The sequence below is a fragment of the Carettochelys insculpta genome, chromosome 21 (assembly GCF_033958435.1).
Source record: "Carettochelys insculpta isolate YL-2023 chromosome 21, ASM3395843v1, whole genome shotgun sequence".
Classification (NCBI taxonomy): Eukaryota; Metazoa; Chordata; order Testudines; family Carettochelyidae; genus Carettochelys; species Carettochelys insculpta.
The window spans coordinates 979,606-994,191 of NC_134157.1; the positions used below are offsets into that span (position 1 = coordinate 979,606).

At 45.6% G+C, this 14,586-nt stretch overlaps 1 protein-coding gene across 11 annotated transcripts in view; it reads left to right on the top strand.

The window, feature by feature from the left end:
- The window catches only part of ZNF618 (zinc finger protein 618), a 363,510-nt gene that overhangs the window by 309,680 nt on the left and 39,244 nt on the right, over nt 1–14,586 (top strand). For 7 of the 11 annotated variants that reach the window (XR_012648390.1, XR_012648392.1, XR_012648391.1 and 4 more), the window contains 2 exons: nt 1,917–2,000; nt 10,005–10,049. Coding sequence is in view for 7 of the 11 variants with exons in the window: in XM_075015771.1 (XP_074871872.1) it covers nt 1,917–2,000; nt 10,005–10,049 (129 nt within the window). In the remaining 4 variants the exon portion in view is untranslated. The remainder of the gene's footprint in view (nt 1–1,916; nt 2,001–10,004; nt 10,050–14,586) is intronic. The other 4 variants (XM_075015772.1, XM_075015775.1, XM_075015776.1 and 1 more) reach the window with 2 other exon arrangements.

The window sequence follows — 14,586 nt, forward strand, 5'->3', positions numbered from 1 at the left end:
CTAATGTGTGGGGAAAACTGCATTTGCTGATGTGGAAAAAAAGCCCACAGAGTCCAAGGAGAAATATTGGACCAGTTCATTCTCTTGTTGTCAATCTGGCAAAACAAAGAAAAGAGAGAGAAAAAACAAGCCCCGGGAAATCTATTTTTTCATTCACCTCCAGAGGCCTCTCATTCATTTTCACTTGTAACTTAAGCAAGGATTTGATCCTAGGTAGTTACAGGTAAAGGTTACCTCATAAAAAAATCTCGTTGTCCTACTATGCTACCTAACAAAGTCCTGGCATTCCTTCCAGTTATTTATTGATTTCTGGATTTAACTAGTCCTAGTAATAATTACTTAACTACTGAACTGACTATAAAGCAACATTGTCCTATTCTCCCTTATTTTAAAAATTGGTACTGGGGACATCAGGGGCTTAACATCAATTCAGCATTGTACCCTCTTAGCCAGTCAATAGCCACCTGTCTCCAGTGGCAATTGACTGACCCACATTGCTGAACCGGCAGCCACATGCAATCTGGATCTCCTGCAGCTGGAATAAAAGAGAAAGTCCTTTGCCACAACCACAGCTCAGCAAAAGACAGAGATGATATTTCTGCTAACTTCTGTCTGTTTATTAAAATGTCAGAGGTTAATTTTGATGCCTCCGCTTCCCTGAGATCTGATATCAGTATTAAAGGGAATTTTCTGACCCCATCAACCCTGAATTTCAGGTCTCTTTCCTCACTTCACCTGGAAAGTTCCCTGACCACAAAATCCATTTCAGCCCCTAAAGAAATTACAGCAGAGCCTTTTTCATTCACACTGAAAACCGAGCAGTTGAAAGTTGCAAATTCTGTGCAGTAGGATATGAACAAACACAAAAAAGCAAGAATAATGCATCCAGGCAGTGAGCGGTCTCATTGATTTGGCAAATGTAGTTCATCTTTAAATATTTGTGATTGGTCCTTCATAGCTGGGGCAGTGTATTTACTGCTATGCTCTTATAAAAACAAAGATATATTCAGGAGATGAGACCTCGCTCAAATGTATGCTCAGAAACTGCAGGATGTATACGTTAGCAATGTTCTGCTGTACATTAAGGCTGTAGGGTTCATAATCATTGCTGTAGGATACCGTCACATGCTTTTAGAGCTAGTTCTTTCCTATAGTGTGTGCTGAATTCCTTTGGAGATTGCCACTGGAGCATTGGGTTAGATGTCCAGAAGAGATGAATGGCTAGGAATGCGACTGCCAGCTGACAAGGCAGTGCAGGGGATCAGAGGCTGGATCCATTCTGGGGGCTGGAGGGGGTGTTATTGTGGAATGAATGTGTTCACTTTATGGATATAGATGGAAGGAAAAACTTGCATTGTTTCTAGTTATCCCCTAAGGTGGTCTCATGAGTCTTTACTGATGTGCTTCCAAAGAATCCGTCAGTCCTCCACTGGGAAGACAGCTGTAGCTTGTTGGGAGAATTTTAAGACTATGACGCCAGTTATTCATTACAATGCCAGAAAGAGAGCAGGCATAGTTGCTTGATGGGTGATTCTCCATACTGCCATGGTGAGGGCCTCCATTCATCCCCAGGCCTTGTCATCTACTCCATAGGCTGTGAGAGCAACTCATTCCCTTGAGAGGGTACAGATAAAAGGGAATGCTTCACTTCACTCTGCTATAACCTCTTTGGACCATTCAGGAACGGTGTTCATAGGCTCCATAGGAGTTCCATCCAGGCCTCCTCTGCCAGAAGGCAATGTGAAAGTTATCTGCCTGTTTTCCCTTCAGAGAATCTGTCCCACTGCCTTAGATTAGACCCTTCTGCTTTGTTGAGGGTCTGAGGTTGCATGTCACAAGGGCAGACATCTCCTCCCCTCCAAGCAATCCTGGATCCAGTACTGATCACTCACCATCACCCTTTGTTCTCCACCTAGCAGAAAGCGCATTCAGTAGGAGAGTGGAAGGCAAAGTGCAAAACAACTTTGAAGAAACAAACAGCAGCTCCCAAAACTCTAGTGGTAAGTGTGCTCACTCCCTTCTGCTGGTATTTACAGCCTCCGGGGCAAGGCAGAAGTTGAATTAAACTGATCAGATTATCTATTTATCAGGCTACGTCTGTAAAATTTTCAATAACTCAGTGTTTTTCTCAGCATCAGCCCAAGGTTTGTCTCTTCCATAGCCTGTTTGTATTGGGATAAATAGGTCTACGACTCCAATGCCTTTAACCGTGGAGACAAAGATCCAAGCCCAGGGGATCTGCCTAATGTTGCTGAGGGGGAGCCTGAGGTAAATAAAGTAGGGCCTAGCTGTTTGTGGGAATACAGCTCAAGTCTCAGTGAAGCCAACCTGTTTTTCACACAGCAGCTCTATCTGGAGGTTTCAGAGGGTTATAAATTCAATGGCATTTTGCACATTACCCATCTCAGTGATATTGAATGTGGTAATTGTTGTGCTGAGTCTCAGAGCTCATTAGAAGCAGTCCCTCTGGATCAGAGATATTGCAGTAACTGACAAATGAATGAGCACATTGCTTTCCCACCTTGCTCCAGCCATATTGTACAGGTGCTCGGGAGGACTCAATTTTATCCCCCTCCTGAGGCTTCCTTTTGTTAGTAACTTAAAACAGCATTAACAAAGATACCCTCAGCCTGGACAGTCCCTACTAATTGGACTGTTTGTAGAGTGTCTTTATCTCTCACCCTGTAGTTTGCTCAGCCTCAGAGTGGTACTTCAGCCCCTCTTATGCACTGAGATTGGAGCTAAAGAAACACACCTGAGGTAACTTTGGAAGATTCATCGTAAAGATTTCTGAATCTCTAAGTAAGTTCAATAACTTGACAGAACGGTAGCCAAACAGAAGAGTCCTACTTGTTGTGCCAGATCTGAGAATCCGCCCTGCTGTTTCAGAATAATAGAAACATCCTTCACAGTTATACAAACCAGAATTGAACAGCTAAAGGATAGAAACCCTCTTGCTTCAGGAATAAGCTAACTGTCGTCTGCTGGGAGTAAGAAAAAACTTTCTGAGCATGTTGCAAAATTATCCTTCCTAGAGTTTTAATCTTCCAGTTCTCTGGACCCGTGTGGGAAAGGGGAATGGAATGATGTGGGAGATCACACACCCTTCTGTGCAGATGACGTAGTGAACTGGGGAGAGAGCTAGACGTTGCTGACATCCTGGGTATAGTACTGTGGGGAGCAAACCTGACCAAATTGAGGTTTTCGCCACAATGAGCACTTCATTCTGATTCAGACAAACAAAGGAATCTGAACTTGTCTGTGTGTGTCAGGCCCTTGCACACTCTAACCCTCCTTTTCCAGCTGGGCAGCAGCTCCAGCAGGTGCCTTGGCAGAGTCCTGGCCCCTGTTCCCATCACTGGTGTCCAGGCTCCTTGACCAGCAAAGCCAAGCAGTCAGACATGACAGTAAAGTCCTTCTGAAGTGGCCCCTTCCTGCCTGGAGATCCATTCCCCTTAGCAGATCTCCTGTGTTCAGCACAAAAATACTGAAACAGGTCTGAGGAAATTAAGGGCAGGCCTTTGAAAGCTAATAGTGCCTAACTCTCATAGGCCGTGTCTACACTAGCTAAAAACTTCGAAATGGCCATGCAAATGGCCATTTCGAAGTTTCCTAACGAAGCGCTGAAATACATATTCAGCGCCTCATTAGCATGTGGGCGGCCATGGCACTTCGAAATTGATGCGGCTCGCCACTACGTGGCTCGTCTAGACAGGGCTCCTTTTCGAAAGGACCCCGCCTACTTCAAAGTCCCCTTATTCCCATGAGCAGATGGGAATAATGGGACTTCGAAGCAGCTGTGGTCCTTTCAAAAAGGAGCCCCGTCTGGACGAGCCGCGCGGCAGCGAGATACATCAATTTCGAAGCGCCGCAGCCGCCCGCATGCTAATGAGGCTCTGAATGTGTATTTCAGCGCTTCATTAGTAAACTTCGAAATGGCCATTTCGAAGTTTTTGGCTAGTGTAGACATAGCTATAGGCATATTTAGAAACCCCAGTGAGTGTGCATTACTTTGTAATTCTTGGGAGTGCTGGAGTGAAGCTGTGGAAGCAGGGATTTAAGTTATTGTCCCTCCTGTGCGTGATCAGCAGAACTGTTCTCTATGGTCAATTAAAGACCAATGAGTGATACCTGCACAAACTTGCTGACAGGTGTGTACGCAGATTCAGAGCTGGCTGTAATTGTAGCCAAGAGTATGTGGGCTGGAGAAACTTTATTGTTGTTGAATGCACAAGAAAAGGGCCCTCCTTATCTCTCAGGTCAGGGGGGTGTCACAGGGCTGGCAGTCAGAAAAAAAAGGTCATTTCTAAAGCGAGCATCTGTTATGTTCCATCTTAGATAAGCATGCAGCTCCATTATCAGCGTTCCCTGTAAGCTGGTCACTTCGGCAGCCACCCAGGAAAGATTCAAATATCACTCAACAGATTAGCAAAGTCCCCAAAGGTGGCATGTGGGTTTCTACTGGTGGTGCTGATCTGCACATGCCTCAGTGCACTTAACGATTTATTTTGCACATGGATGATAAAAATTAGAGGGCATGAGGCATTGTGCCTGTTTTAGAGTAATTTTTCAGCTAGAACTGTTGTAAAGCCCTTAACCTACAAGCCTGTTCTTTTGGTTTATTTGTAGTTAGGAGGGAAAATGAATGCAGAAAACAGAAATCAGCAGAGCAAACAATGCAAAGGAAATTCAAAACATGTAAAAAGCGGGGAATGTTCTGGGTATCTTTAGGAAAGTCTGTTCTGTCAAAAGTGCTTTAAATACTAATACATTGTTACCCTCTCCTCCAGCTCCTTGCTCCAAATCAAACCTCTCTCATGGTTCTGTTGAGTCAGGTTGTATCTGCATTGCAACATTAGGAACACCTAAAATGAAGAAAGTCCTTCACAAAAATCTTTCTCTCTGCTTACCCTGCATTTTCTGTGTTTGTTTATCTCTTTTCGTCATGGCAGGCATTGCAGTTGTGTTTGTTTTCTTTTAGTAGCATCTGTCTGGCAGGCTGCAGGGAGAGAGCCAGGAGGCTAACCCAAACCACTGCTTGGCCCATGAGAACTGCCTGACACCAGTGAGCCATCCAGGACCAGTTTTCAGTGTGTTGGTGCCTTAGGTGGAGAAGGAAAGGGAGGATGGTCCTTCTGCATTGAGAGAGAAAAAATCCCAGCAGCGTGTGCATTTCAAAAGCCAACTACTGCACCATAAATGCCACCTATGGCCCACTCTGGAACATTTGCTGTCCTTCAGGCCATGGAGAGAAGCAATGAAATGTTACCTTGTGACCTGTGTCTTTCTTGCTTCCCTCTCCTTCTCTGTATTCGCTTCTCTCTCTCATTTTTCCCAGATTCATTCTTTTTCTCTGATCTGCATTCTTTGCTTCATTATGTGCTGTTTCTCATTTGGCCTCCTCTTTGGCTCTTCCATCCAGCCCCCTTTTTGTTCCATTCCTGTATGCTCCCAGGAATGAGTCTAAACACACATTCTCGTTCATGGTGCCAAAGGCAGCCTAGCAAGTGGGACTGTGGGGTGTGCAGACTTGCATTAGCGACTCTGCAGGCCAGATAATCCTCTGATGCCACCTGGCTGTCTAGCGCTAGACACCCAGATGCCCTGTGAAGACCTGGTTCATTAGCTGTTGGGGTTCACTGTGCTGTCTCTTACCTACCTTCCAGTCCTCCTTTTCATAAGTATGATGTGACAAATGTGGGGCAAGTAACAACCATATAGTCAGTGTGCCATATGCATCCTGTGAACCACTGGTATGCGCTCAGGTTAGACCTCCCAGCAAAGCTTTTCCCAGTGGATCTGAAAATTAAAAACAAAATCCCGCTGCCAGGCAAAGGCTGCAGGAGGGAGAGGAGTGGTGCCCCAAGATGTCCTGAAATGTTTCCAAGGTGCTTTTAAAGCATTGTCCAGTGAAAACAGCAAAACCTTTCCACTGGAGTCCGCACGGCGTGCACTGACACCAGAGAAATGACTGGAACTTGAGCTTAGAGAGGGGCAGGAAGGAATCAAACTGCCTGATTAGTGAGAATGGTATTGGCTTGTTGGAATTCACTCACTGTTAATCATGCACAGAATTGTTCAGTGCTAAGGCTTCATGTGGCTCAGAAAGATGGCAAGATGAACCTCACAACCTGCAGTGTTCGTTCATTTCAACATTTTTTTACATCCTCAAAATCTTCCTCTTGGGGATTTTCAGGAGCTCGAGCTGTTTGTGAAATGTCAGCTGTGTAAGTTCACTTGGATCTGTGAGGAGAAGAGAGGAAGGAAGAGAGCGACATGAAGGCAAACACGTGTGCATTTAGCATGTGTTTGGTAACACAGACACACACCCTGAAACAGAGACAGCATTGCCAAGTGGGCAGGGCTCTGGGCTAGAACTCGTATTTCCCAGGTCCACGACTGACCTGTTAGGTGATCTTGGACAAGGTATTTCCCCTTTTTGGGGTTTCCTATTTCTTCTCCTGGTGCTATGGCCTCTTTTGTCTCAGGAGATGGTGGTTAGCAGCAGCAGTGAGGATCTATGGGCAGTGTTTGCATTTGCAGCTTCTATCATGGCTTGTCTGTCCAATATTGGATTTGCACAGTTGATTGCAATAACTGCATATCAATCTGTTTCCGAATTCTTGAGTCTGAGGTTTTTCTTCCTAAGACAGAGTTCTTTTGTGTGGCTTGCACATATACTATCGAAGGATGATGTGCTCTGTTGTAGCAATCGTCACCAGGTATTTCGATCTAATGATGTAGATTCCCAGGCTTTTGGATCGGTGTTTGAATTTTTTCCTGGCATTTTTGCATGTATGCTTGAATCTTATCTTTGGTCTTCAGCTTGTTCTCACCCCACATGACAATCCACCAAAGAGGATTTCTTTGGGAAGACATTCGTCGCCCATTCTTCTCACATGACCAAGCCATAGTAGTCTTCTGCTGTTGAGGATCACTATTGGGCTGGGTATGCCAGATCTTGACAGGACATTTGAATTTGAAACTTCATGTTGCCAGTTGATATTCATAATTCTGCAAAGCCAGCGAAGATAGAAGCTCTTCAGTTTTTGTTCCTGGTTCGAGTAGGTGGTCCATGCCTCAGAACCATATAGCAGGATACTCAATACACATGCCTGGTAGATTAATATCTTTGTTTTCTCTGTCAGTTTTGGATTGTTCCATGCTTGTTTTGTAAGTCTGCCAGAAATAGTAGCTGCCTTCCCAATTCTGATGTTCAGTTCTTTGTCCATGGATAGGTTTGTGGTGACAGTAGATCCAAGGTAACAGAATTGTTGAGCCACATCTAATGGACTGCTATCCCATTCAGTCACTGAGGTGTATCTTGAGTGAATACAACAGTTTTCTTCATGCTTATATCAGGGGAAAACAACTTGCAGGCTCTGGACAGGGAATCCATCAGTGACTGTAGCATGTCTTCATTATGAGCAATGAGAGCTGCATCATCTGTGAAGAAGAGTTCACTATTGAGGACTTTTCTGACCTTAGTTTTAGCCTTGAGTCTTGCCAGGTTGTAGAGGGAGCCATCTAATCTTCTGTGGAGAAACGCATCACTGCGTGAGTTTTGAAATGCGCAATTTAGTAGAACTGAGAAGAATATGCAGAAGAAGACAGGGGCAAGAACACATCCTTGTTTGACGCCACTGTTCATTGCAAACAGTTCCAAGGGGACCCAGAGTGAAAGGAGACTCTGACTATTCTGCCTTCCCTGTGCTTGGTGGGGATGGCACAGTGGAGGTGAGATGCTGAGACATGGAAGCGTTGCAGAGATCACACTATAAAAGCATGTGAACAGTGAGGGTGTTTAGCCATTGGAACACACTCCCAATGGGCTTAGCGGCTTCTCCATCTCTTCCTGTCTGCGAGACCAGATGCCTTTCTGTAAGGAGCGTTAGGCAGACCCAAGCATCTGTACTCAGTTCATGGGTAACTGGGTGAAATTTAAGGGGTTATACAGGGGTCAGACTAGAGGATCTAATTGTTCCTTTTGGTCTTTACCTCAGTGAATCACTGAACAGGGAGGTGAGCCTGAGGAGTGGCTCATAGTCGTGTTTCAGACAGTGCCATACAAGAGAGTTTTCTGTGAGATCCGGCACATCTGTACAGAGGTGATGCTGTGGTGCTGGGTTGTGGGACAGATTGTTTGGAGAGCTGTGGCACTCGTATTTGAGTTTGGCCCTGGGAACATGGGAGGGGAAGGTCCCATACAGTGATGTTGGATTTGACTCCTTTTGCTGTGCTACTCTCCTGCGCCAGATTAGGTGCTACATGGAGCACAAAGTCGTGTTGCCCTACCAAAGCCCTACTGACCCTTTGGATAACATTTCTGAAGGTGGGACCTGACAAGTGTCTAGAGGGGTTTCTTGTCATTTTCCAGGGCCCTTACATGTGCCCCAGAAGCTCTCATCCTCCCTCCTATGTTTTCACTGCACTGGGCTAGAGCAGCAGTGCAGGAAACAGTATCCAGGTGGCAGCAACATGAAGAAACTGGCTGGAAGCAGGAGAGGGGCTAGCTAGAATTGCAGGAGGGTACAAGGCTGGGAGAGCTAAAACAATGGAGGTGGGAGATTAAAACAGGGGTCTTCGGATGGGGTGGGGGCCAGAGGAGTCAGGAAGGTGGAGTTAATACAGAATTAATATTGCTGTTGCACATATACAAGATTTTTTAAAAACAGCGGTGTCTGCTTTTACGGGTGAGCACGCTGCGTGCACTTAATGTGTCTCCTTCTCAAAGGCTCTGTAGGACCAGCCTAGAAACCACAGGGAGAGTCTTCCCCATTGACTGCAAGGGACAGCCTTTGTGCATCAAGTAACAGCGATGCTTTAAACGGTCAGCAGTGTCTGTACTGTACACTGCACAGCATATTGCATCTATCCATACCCTCCCCAGAGTGCCACCAACGCACCCATCCGTCCATTGGCAGGTGACCTTGGCCCCCTGCAGATTAAAGCCCTCTTTTGCTTGGCATATCTTTATCGTTGAAATATTTAGCAGAAAATCTCTGTCACTTGGCAATTGAGGTTTGGCAAAACAGACCCTGTTACTTATGCCTGGCTCCCCCATGCTGAAGTCCTCAGGAGTCACACCCCTGAGTGTGTCATGCACTGATGCACCGATTTACAAATTCTTGTCTTGGACAAGACACCAGTTCACAAACTCTTTTCAGTGACTGAATTAACCCGCTGACGGATTCTTCTCCCTCCATGGAGGCTCTGCCCAGAGGCTCCCCACCAGTGGCAGAATGGCCAATCTTGCAGCTGTAGCAGGCTTGAAATGTTCATTTCTCATGCACCAGGATGTGGAGTACAAGTTGCTTTATGTCAGCTGAAAGCTAGCTGGGGATTCAGTATGTCTGCCTCTCTTTTTCACAGCCAGGTCTTAAGGGAGGGGGAAGCAGGCAAGATGCCCCAGGTTACAGAAACTTCTCCCTTGTATTCCCGTGAGCCCCCCCCCCAAACACACACTAGTTTTGAATACAAGACATGTTTCTCCCCAACTGTTTCCTCTGAGCACAATTTAACTGCACACTGACTTCCTCCAGTCCCGAGCCTGAGGGCCGTAGGAGTGTGGGGAAAGAGTTGGAAGAAGATGCACGCTGAATCATGTCGTTTGCAGCCAAGGACTCCCCGTCTAAATGACTTGTAAGGGGCCCTAAGTTTTCTCCTATTGGCAATGACCACTGTTGTCTAGCCCTGTTACTGTACAGCCAGCATTACAGTGTATCTTTAAAAAACAACCTGTGAACATTTCAAAATAAGAGTTCCCCAGGCTTTGAAAGAAACACATTCTCAGTCCAGGGACACTTCCTGAGACACTGAGACAAAGAACAGTGCTGTGCATTAAATAATTCCCTGTAAATGGAGAGCCGTGCCCTGAAGCAGCTGAATCTGGCAGTATGGGATAAGAGTAGGAATAAATAAACTGAATGGAGGTTCCAGATCTGTGGAAGATGCATCAAGGTCTCTGCCAGTCTCAATGTTTAAATCTCTTTCCTTTTTTGCAGAAACTGCAAGTCCCCTGATTTCAAATCCTTTCCCGCTTTTACAAAGTAAGTGTGTGGACGTGTGTGGTGCACCTGCAGGACGTCTCCTTGCAGCCTTTGTGGTTGTCCTGTGCTGTTAGCACTGTCATGAATAACACTTTCTTATTAGTGGTCCGTGTGCCAAAATATTTAAAAAAACATTGCTTCTGTGGCTCTTTAGGGTTTAAATGAGATAGAAATGGATCCAGGGTGCTGAGGAGACAGCCTGTGCTGTGTGTGGTTGCTGTGTCATTTTGGATCACTTCCAACATTTGACCATCAGGTTTTAGCAAACATGTCAAAGAGGCATGTTCTAATGGACCAAGGTTTGACGTTTAAAAATGAACCCATGGTACATGTATATACAGGAAAATGTCTCTGAGTGGTTTGGCACATTGGAGTTACTTTCTAGTAACAATGTCCTTTGCTCTTAAACCAGTGTGAGAAATTTCAGCCAAAGACATGGTTGAAAAGATAAGGGAGTGGATTGCCAGTTTTGGATGGATGTGTTTCTGGAGATTTCATCACATGACGTAATCTTTAATTCTTGGAAACTCCAAGCCAGTTCTTGAGTGTTGGTAACCCTATAAATGGTTTTGATAGGGATTGGCTGGCGCAGCCTGTGTTTTAAGATTTTGCAGCTATCATTCTCCTTTTGGAGATGAGAAGCTAGCAAGTGTCCCTGGTTGTTTAATAAAGAGTGTTAATTACTTTGCTTGACAAGTTTTACCTTTAAATGTTTGTCATTGTCACTTGGCTTATTTGTGTATTTCCTCTGGAGTTATCATCTGTGTAGGGTTCACATTTCTGGGTCTGAGTCCCTGAGCGTGAAACAACCCAAATGTGTCCCAGTGCCTCCAGGTAGTTTATTTATCTTTGAGGGCCACAGCAGTAGGAGAGAGTATTTGCTTTCTTTTTTCTTCTTTTAGGATCTTACAAACAAGTGAGATGTTTTCTTGGTTAATTGTATTAGTATCTAAAAAAAATCAAATTCAGTCCAAAGTAGATTAGGCAAAACTGTGTCATGTGCTTGAGGTTGCCTCTTAAAATCATCTGGAAACTCAAGGTGGCATAAAATCCACTGCCTACAAATGAATTTGTTCATTCTGCAGAGAGCACATTATACTGAAGCTCCAGAATCTGCAGCTTGCTTCTGATTGTTTTCCAGATGGAGTTCAGTGTGTTTATTTTAACCTTCAAAGGCCTTACTATGCAAGGATAGTCGAGATAAGGGGGACCATCTTCTCCGTTGGTGGACGGTATGAGCTTTTGAACTATAGCCAGTGGTTCTGAAACTGTAGCTTGGGACCCCAAAGTGGGTGACAACCCTATATGAATAGGGTTGCCAGGGCTGGTGTTAGACTTGCTGGGGTTTGGGACTAAAGCCAAAGTCCCTTGGCCTGGAACTAAAGCTGAAGCCCAAGGGACCCTGCCCAGGGAGAAAGCTCAAACCCCTCCAGCGAGGGCTAAGTGAGTCAGTTTACAGGTCTCCCGACCTGGGGCTGAAGCCCATTAACTTCAGCTTTGGCCCCTCCCATCCAAGGTTGTGGGGCTTGGGTGGACTCAGGGTTTGGTCTCCCGCTCCTGAGGTTGTGTAGTATTTTTTGTTGTAAGAATGGGTTTGCTGTGCAGTGACGTTTGAGAACAGCTGAACTACGTAGAGCTCTTCTGCAGATCTGTGGAAGGAAGCAGCATGTCTGAGCTAAACACAGGTTGAGGCAGATTGTTGGAGGTGGTCACTTGAAATGAAATGGGCAGGTGGGCATTAGATTATGTGTAAAGGGTTTGAAATGGGCACATAAGGCGGTGAGGTGTGTTACAAAAAATAAGTCATGTGACCAGCATCCCTATGGTTTGTGGTGTTTAATGGGGTTACATATTTCTGTTTCCAGGCTTCCATTGTGAAGATGCTGTTCAGGGTTCCCTTGGGAATGGGTATAGAAAGGTCAGATAAAGTTGGAACTGTTTCTTCGTGAACTATAGGCTGTTTTGTCGTTCATTGTTGTTCATCCCAGAGTATAGTGATTATCTGGTTCCACCTACGTCGTCATTGCCAGGGAATCTGATATGCTAGTACAGTACATTGAGGTGGATGAGGCCTTACTTACCTTTTAGAGTGTGCTTCAAAACTCATCTTTTTATCCAGCCTTGGAAGGGAGAGTAGGGCCAAGCAAGGAATCGGAGTTTTAGTTATAGAAAAGTCCATTTCTCTTTTCATGTAGCAGGTAGGATTTCCCAGGGATTGCTATTGGTTTTAATTGTATCATTTTTGCAAATTATGTTAAAGGTGTAAAAATAATATATTTGTATATGGCTACAAAGCAATCAGTACATTATTCAAGACTAGAGCAAGTGGTAAAATTAAAAATACAGGAAAAATTTTGCAGCAGTTTCTTGTATTTTTTTATGTAATATTGACACATGGATGATTTCTGTATGGGCGCTGACTCTGTGGTTTCCCTGTGAGATTTCCCCTCCTGGCTGTTTCAGAATGCACGTTCCAGCTAAGACACTGTGCTTTAAAAGGGAGGAGATTGGCAGGAGGGCATTTTCTACTAAATGTCTTCATCTCAGCCTCACCAGTGGTATGACAGCCCCCAAACTAAGTTGGACTCTTTTCTCTGGTTTTGTTGGGGGGTGGGTCGTCACCATGGGTATGGTACTGGGTTATTTGATCAGGGCATGGAGACCATTTTTGCTTGGCTGATGTGATCGCTTTATTATATAGTTTGAGAATTTTGTCCTTTGATCTGATATATATGAAATAAGAGTGCCAAGAGCTGCTAAGGAGTGCACTGCAAAGCAACCGAATAAGTGCCTGTGAACATAGATTTGGCAGTCACAGCCAGAGGTATTAGAAGGATGGAGCAATCTCACTACTGGAGGGTCCTACACGGGTTTCACTTTAAAGAAAACTCGGCCAAGCAGTCTAGCAAGCCAGACAGCGTCCTCTCTGCCAGAGGAGAGAGTGAGCAGCCGGCAGACTAGGAGAAAGGAAGGACCATTGTAGCTGCTACTGTTGCTCAAGACAGAAGCCAGGCAGGTTGTGGCCCCTGCAACATTTGCCATCTCATGAAAGTCTTTTCCTTGCCAAGGGTGGGCACTGAGACTGTTCCTTTGACCACAGCTCTGTGAGCTGCAACCATAACACTGAGACAAGCTGCCCATAACAATGATGGTACCATTAGAACCATGTGCAGTGCTTCTATCGGCCGATCCAGTTCACAAGCAATCCTTTCCGTTTGCTAAGGGTCCGATCCCAGCCCCAGTCTGACAGCTGCAGATTTCCCTGGCAGCAGAAGTGCACGAGGCTCAGCTACACGAGATACTGGAGCAAGATTTGAAGAGAGTGGGACACACAGGAATTGTGCTGCTTTTGCCCAGCACCGACCCTGCTGCTTAGGGGCTTCACACCCCGCAGTATGTGCAGGATGGGGGCAGCTGAGCCAAACAGGGTCTCTATCCTGCAGTGTTATGTGAGGGGCAGAATGTGTTACTTCGGTCGTTAAGCTGAATTAGCCTCCATGGGTGGTTCCTGGCTGTTCCACACCTTGCAGAGCACACTCCTTTCACACAAAGCCTTGTCTGACTCGCTGCTCAGGCTGGGCGCTTCGGCAAGGTTTGGCCTCAAATCCTTGTCTATTTTGTGTAGAACAATGGTATCCAGTAGAACTTAAAGTATCGCCGCAGCCCCACCCCTGCTCAAAATAAATACCCGCTTTTCCCCAACTGCCAGTGACTCACCACAGCCACTGGAGCCATGCCAGGCCCACAGGAGCCCTGTGGCTCTGGGCCAGAGCCTCAGGAGGAACCCCACCCCACTGCTGCCACCATGCGCTTAACCCCCTCAGTGCTGGGGCAAATGTGTAGCTCTAGGGAGCTGCATTTTGCCACACGTGGCGTCCAGTTTGCCACATGTGGTGAACAGCAAGTGTATTGGACACCGCAGGTGCAGAAATCCAGGTGAGTGGTATCTACCCTATTATACAGAGTGTAGAGCAATTCGTGATTTGTGAGAACAAGCACTGTGCAACAGCCTGACTCTTTGGTAATACAGTAGATGAGTGTTTAATATACAAGGATTCAGGCTGTTCAGTTTTTACCCCTGAATCTTAGGAGTGGTGAAGCTGTATGTTCCAGAAAACACCGCGCCATTTCCTCCGCACGTACGATTAAAGTACATTTAGTCATCCCTGTGCCTCATGCACGTGTACAATTTTTGCCTTACATTTTAATATGCATTTGGTCAAGCATGCCAGAATTTTAAGCTACTGGTTGATCAGGAAGGACTGCCTGCCTTGTCTGGCTTGTCTCCACTTGTCTGGAGTGCACTGGTTCAGTGCAGATAAGAAAAAAGAAAGACCTGGACCAGGTTCTTTTACAGGACCAGAATTTGGAGAGCTATTGTCCTTCAAAACACAATTTGGTTCATTGTCTCCACTTGACCCTAACTCTGCAACCAGAAAAAGGGCAAAAGAGAGGGTCAACCAATGTTCCCTGTAAGATGAGTGTTTGGGCAGTCGCCCACGAGAGATACAGGTATCTCCCAGCTGATTAGCAGAGC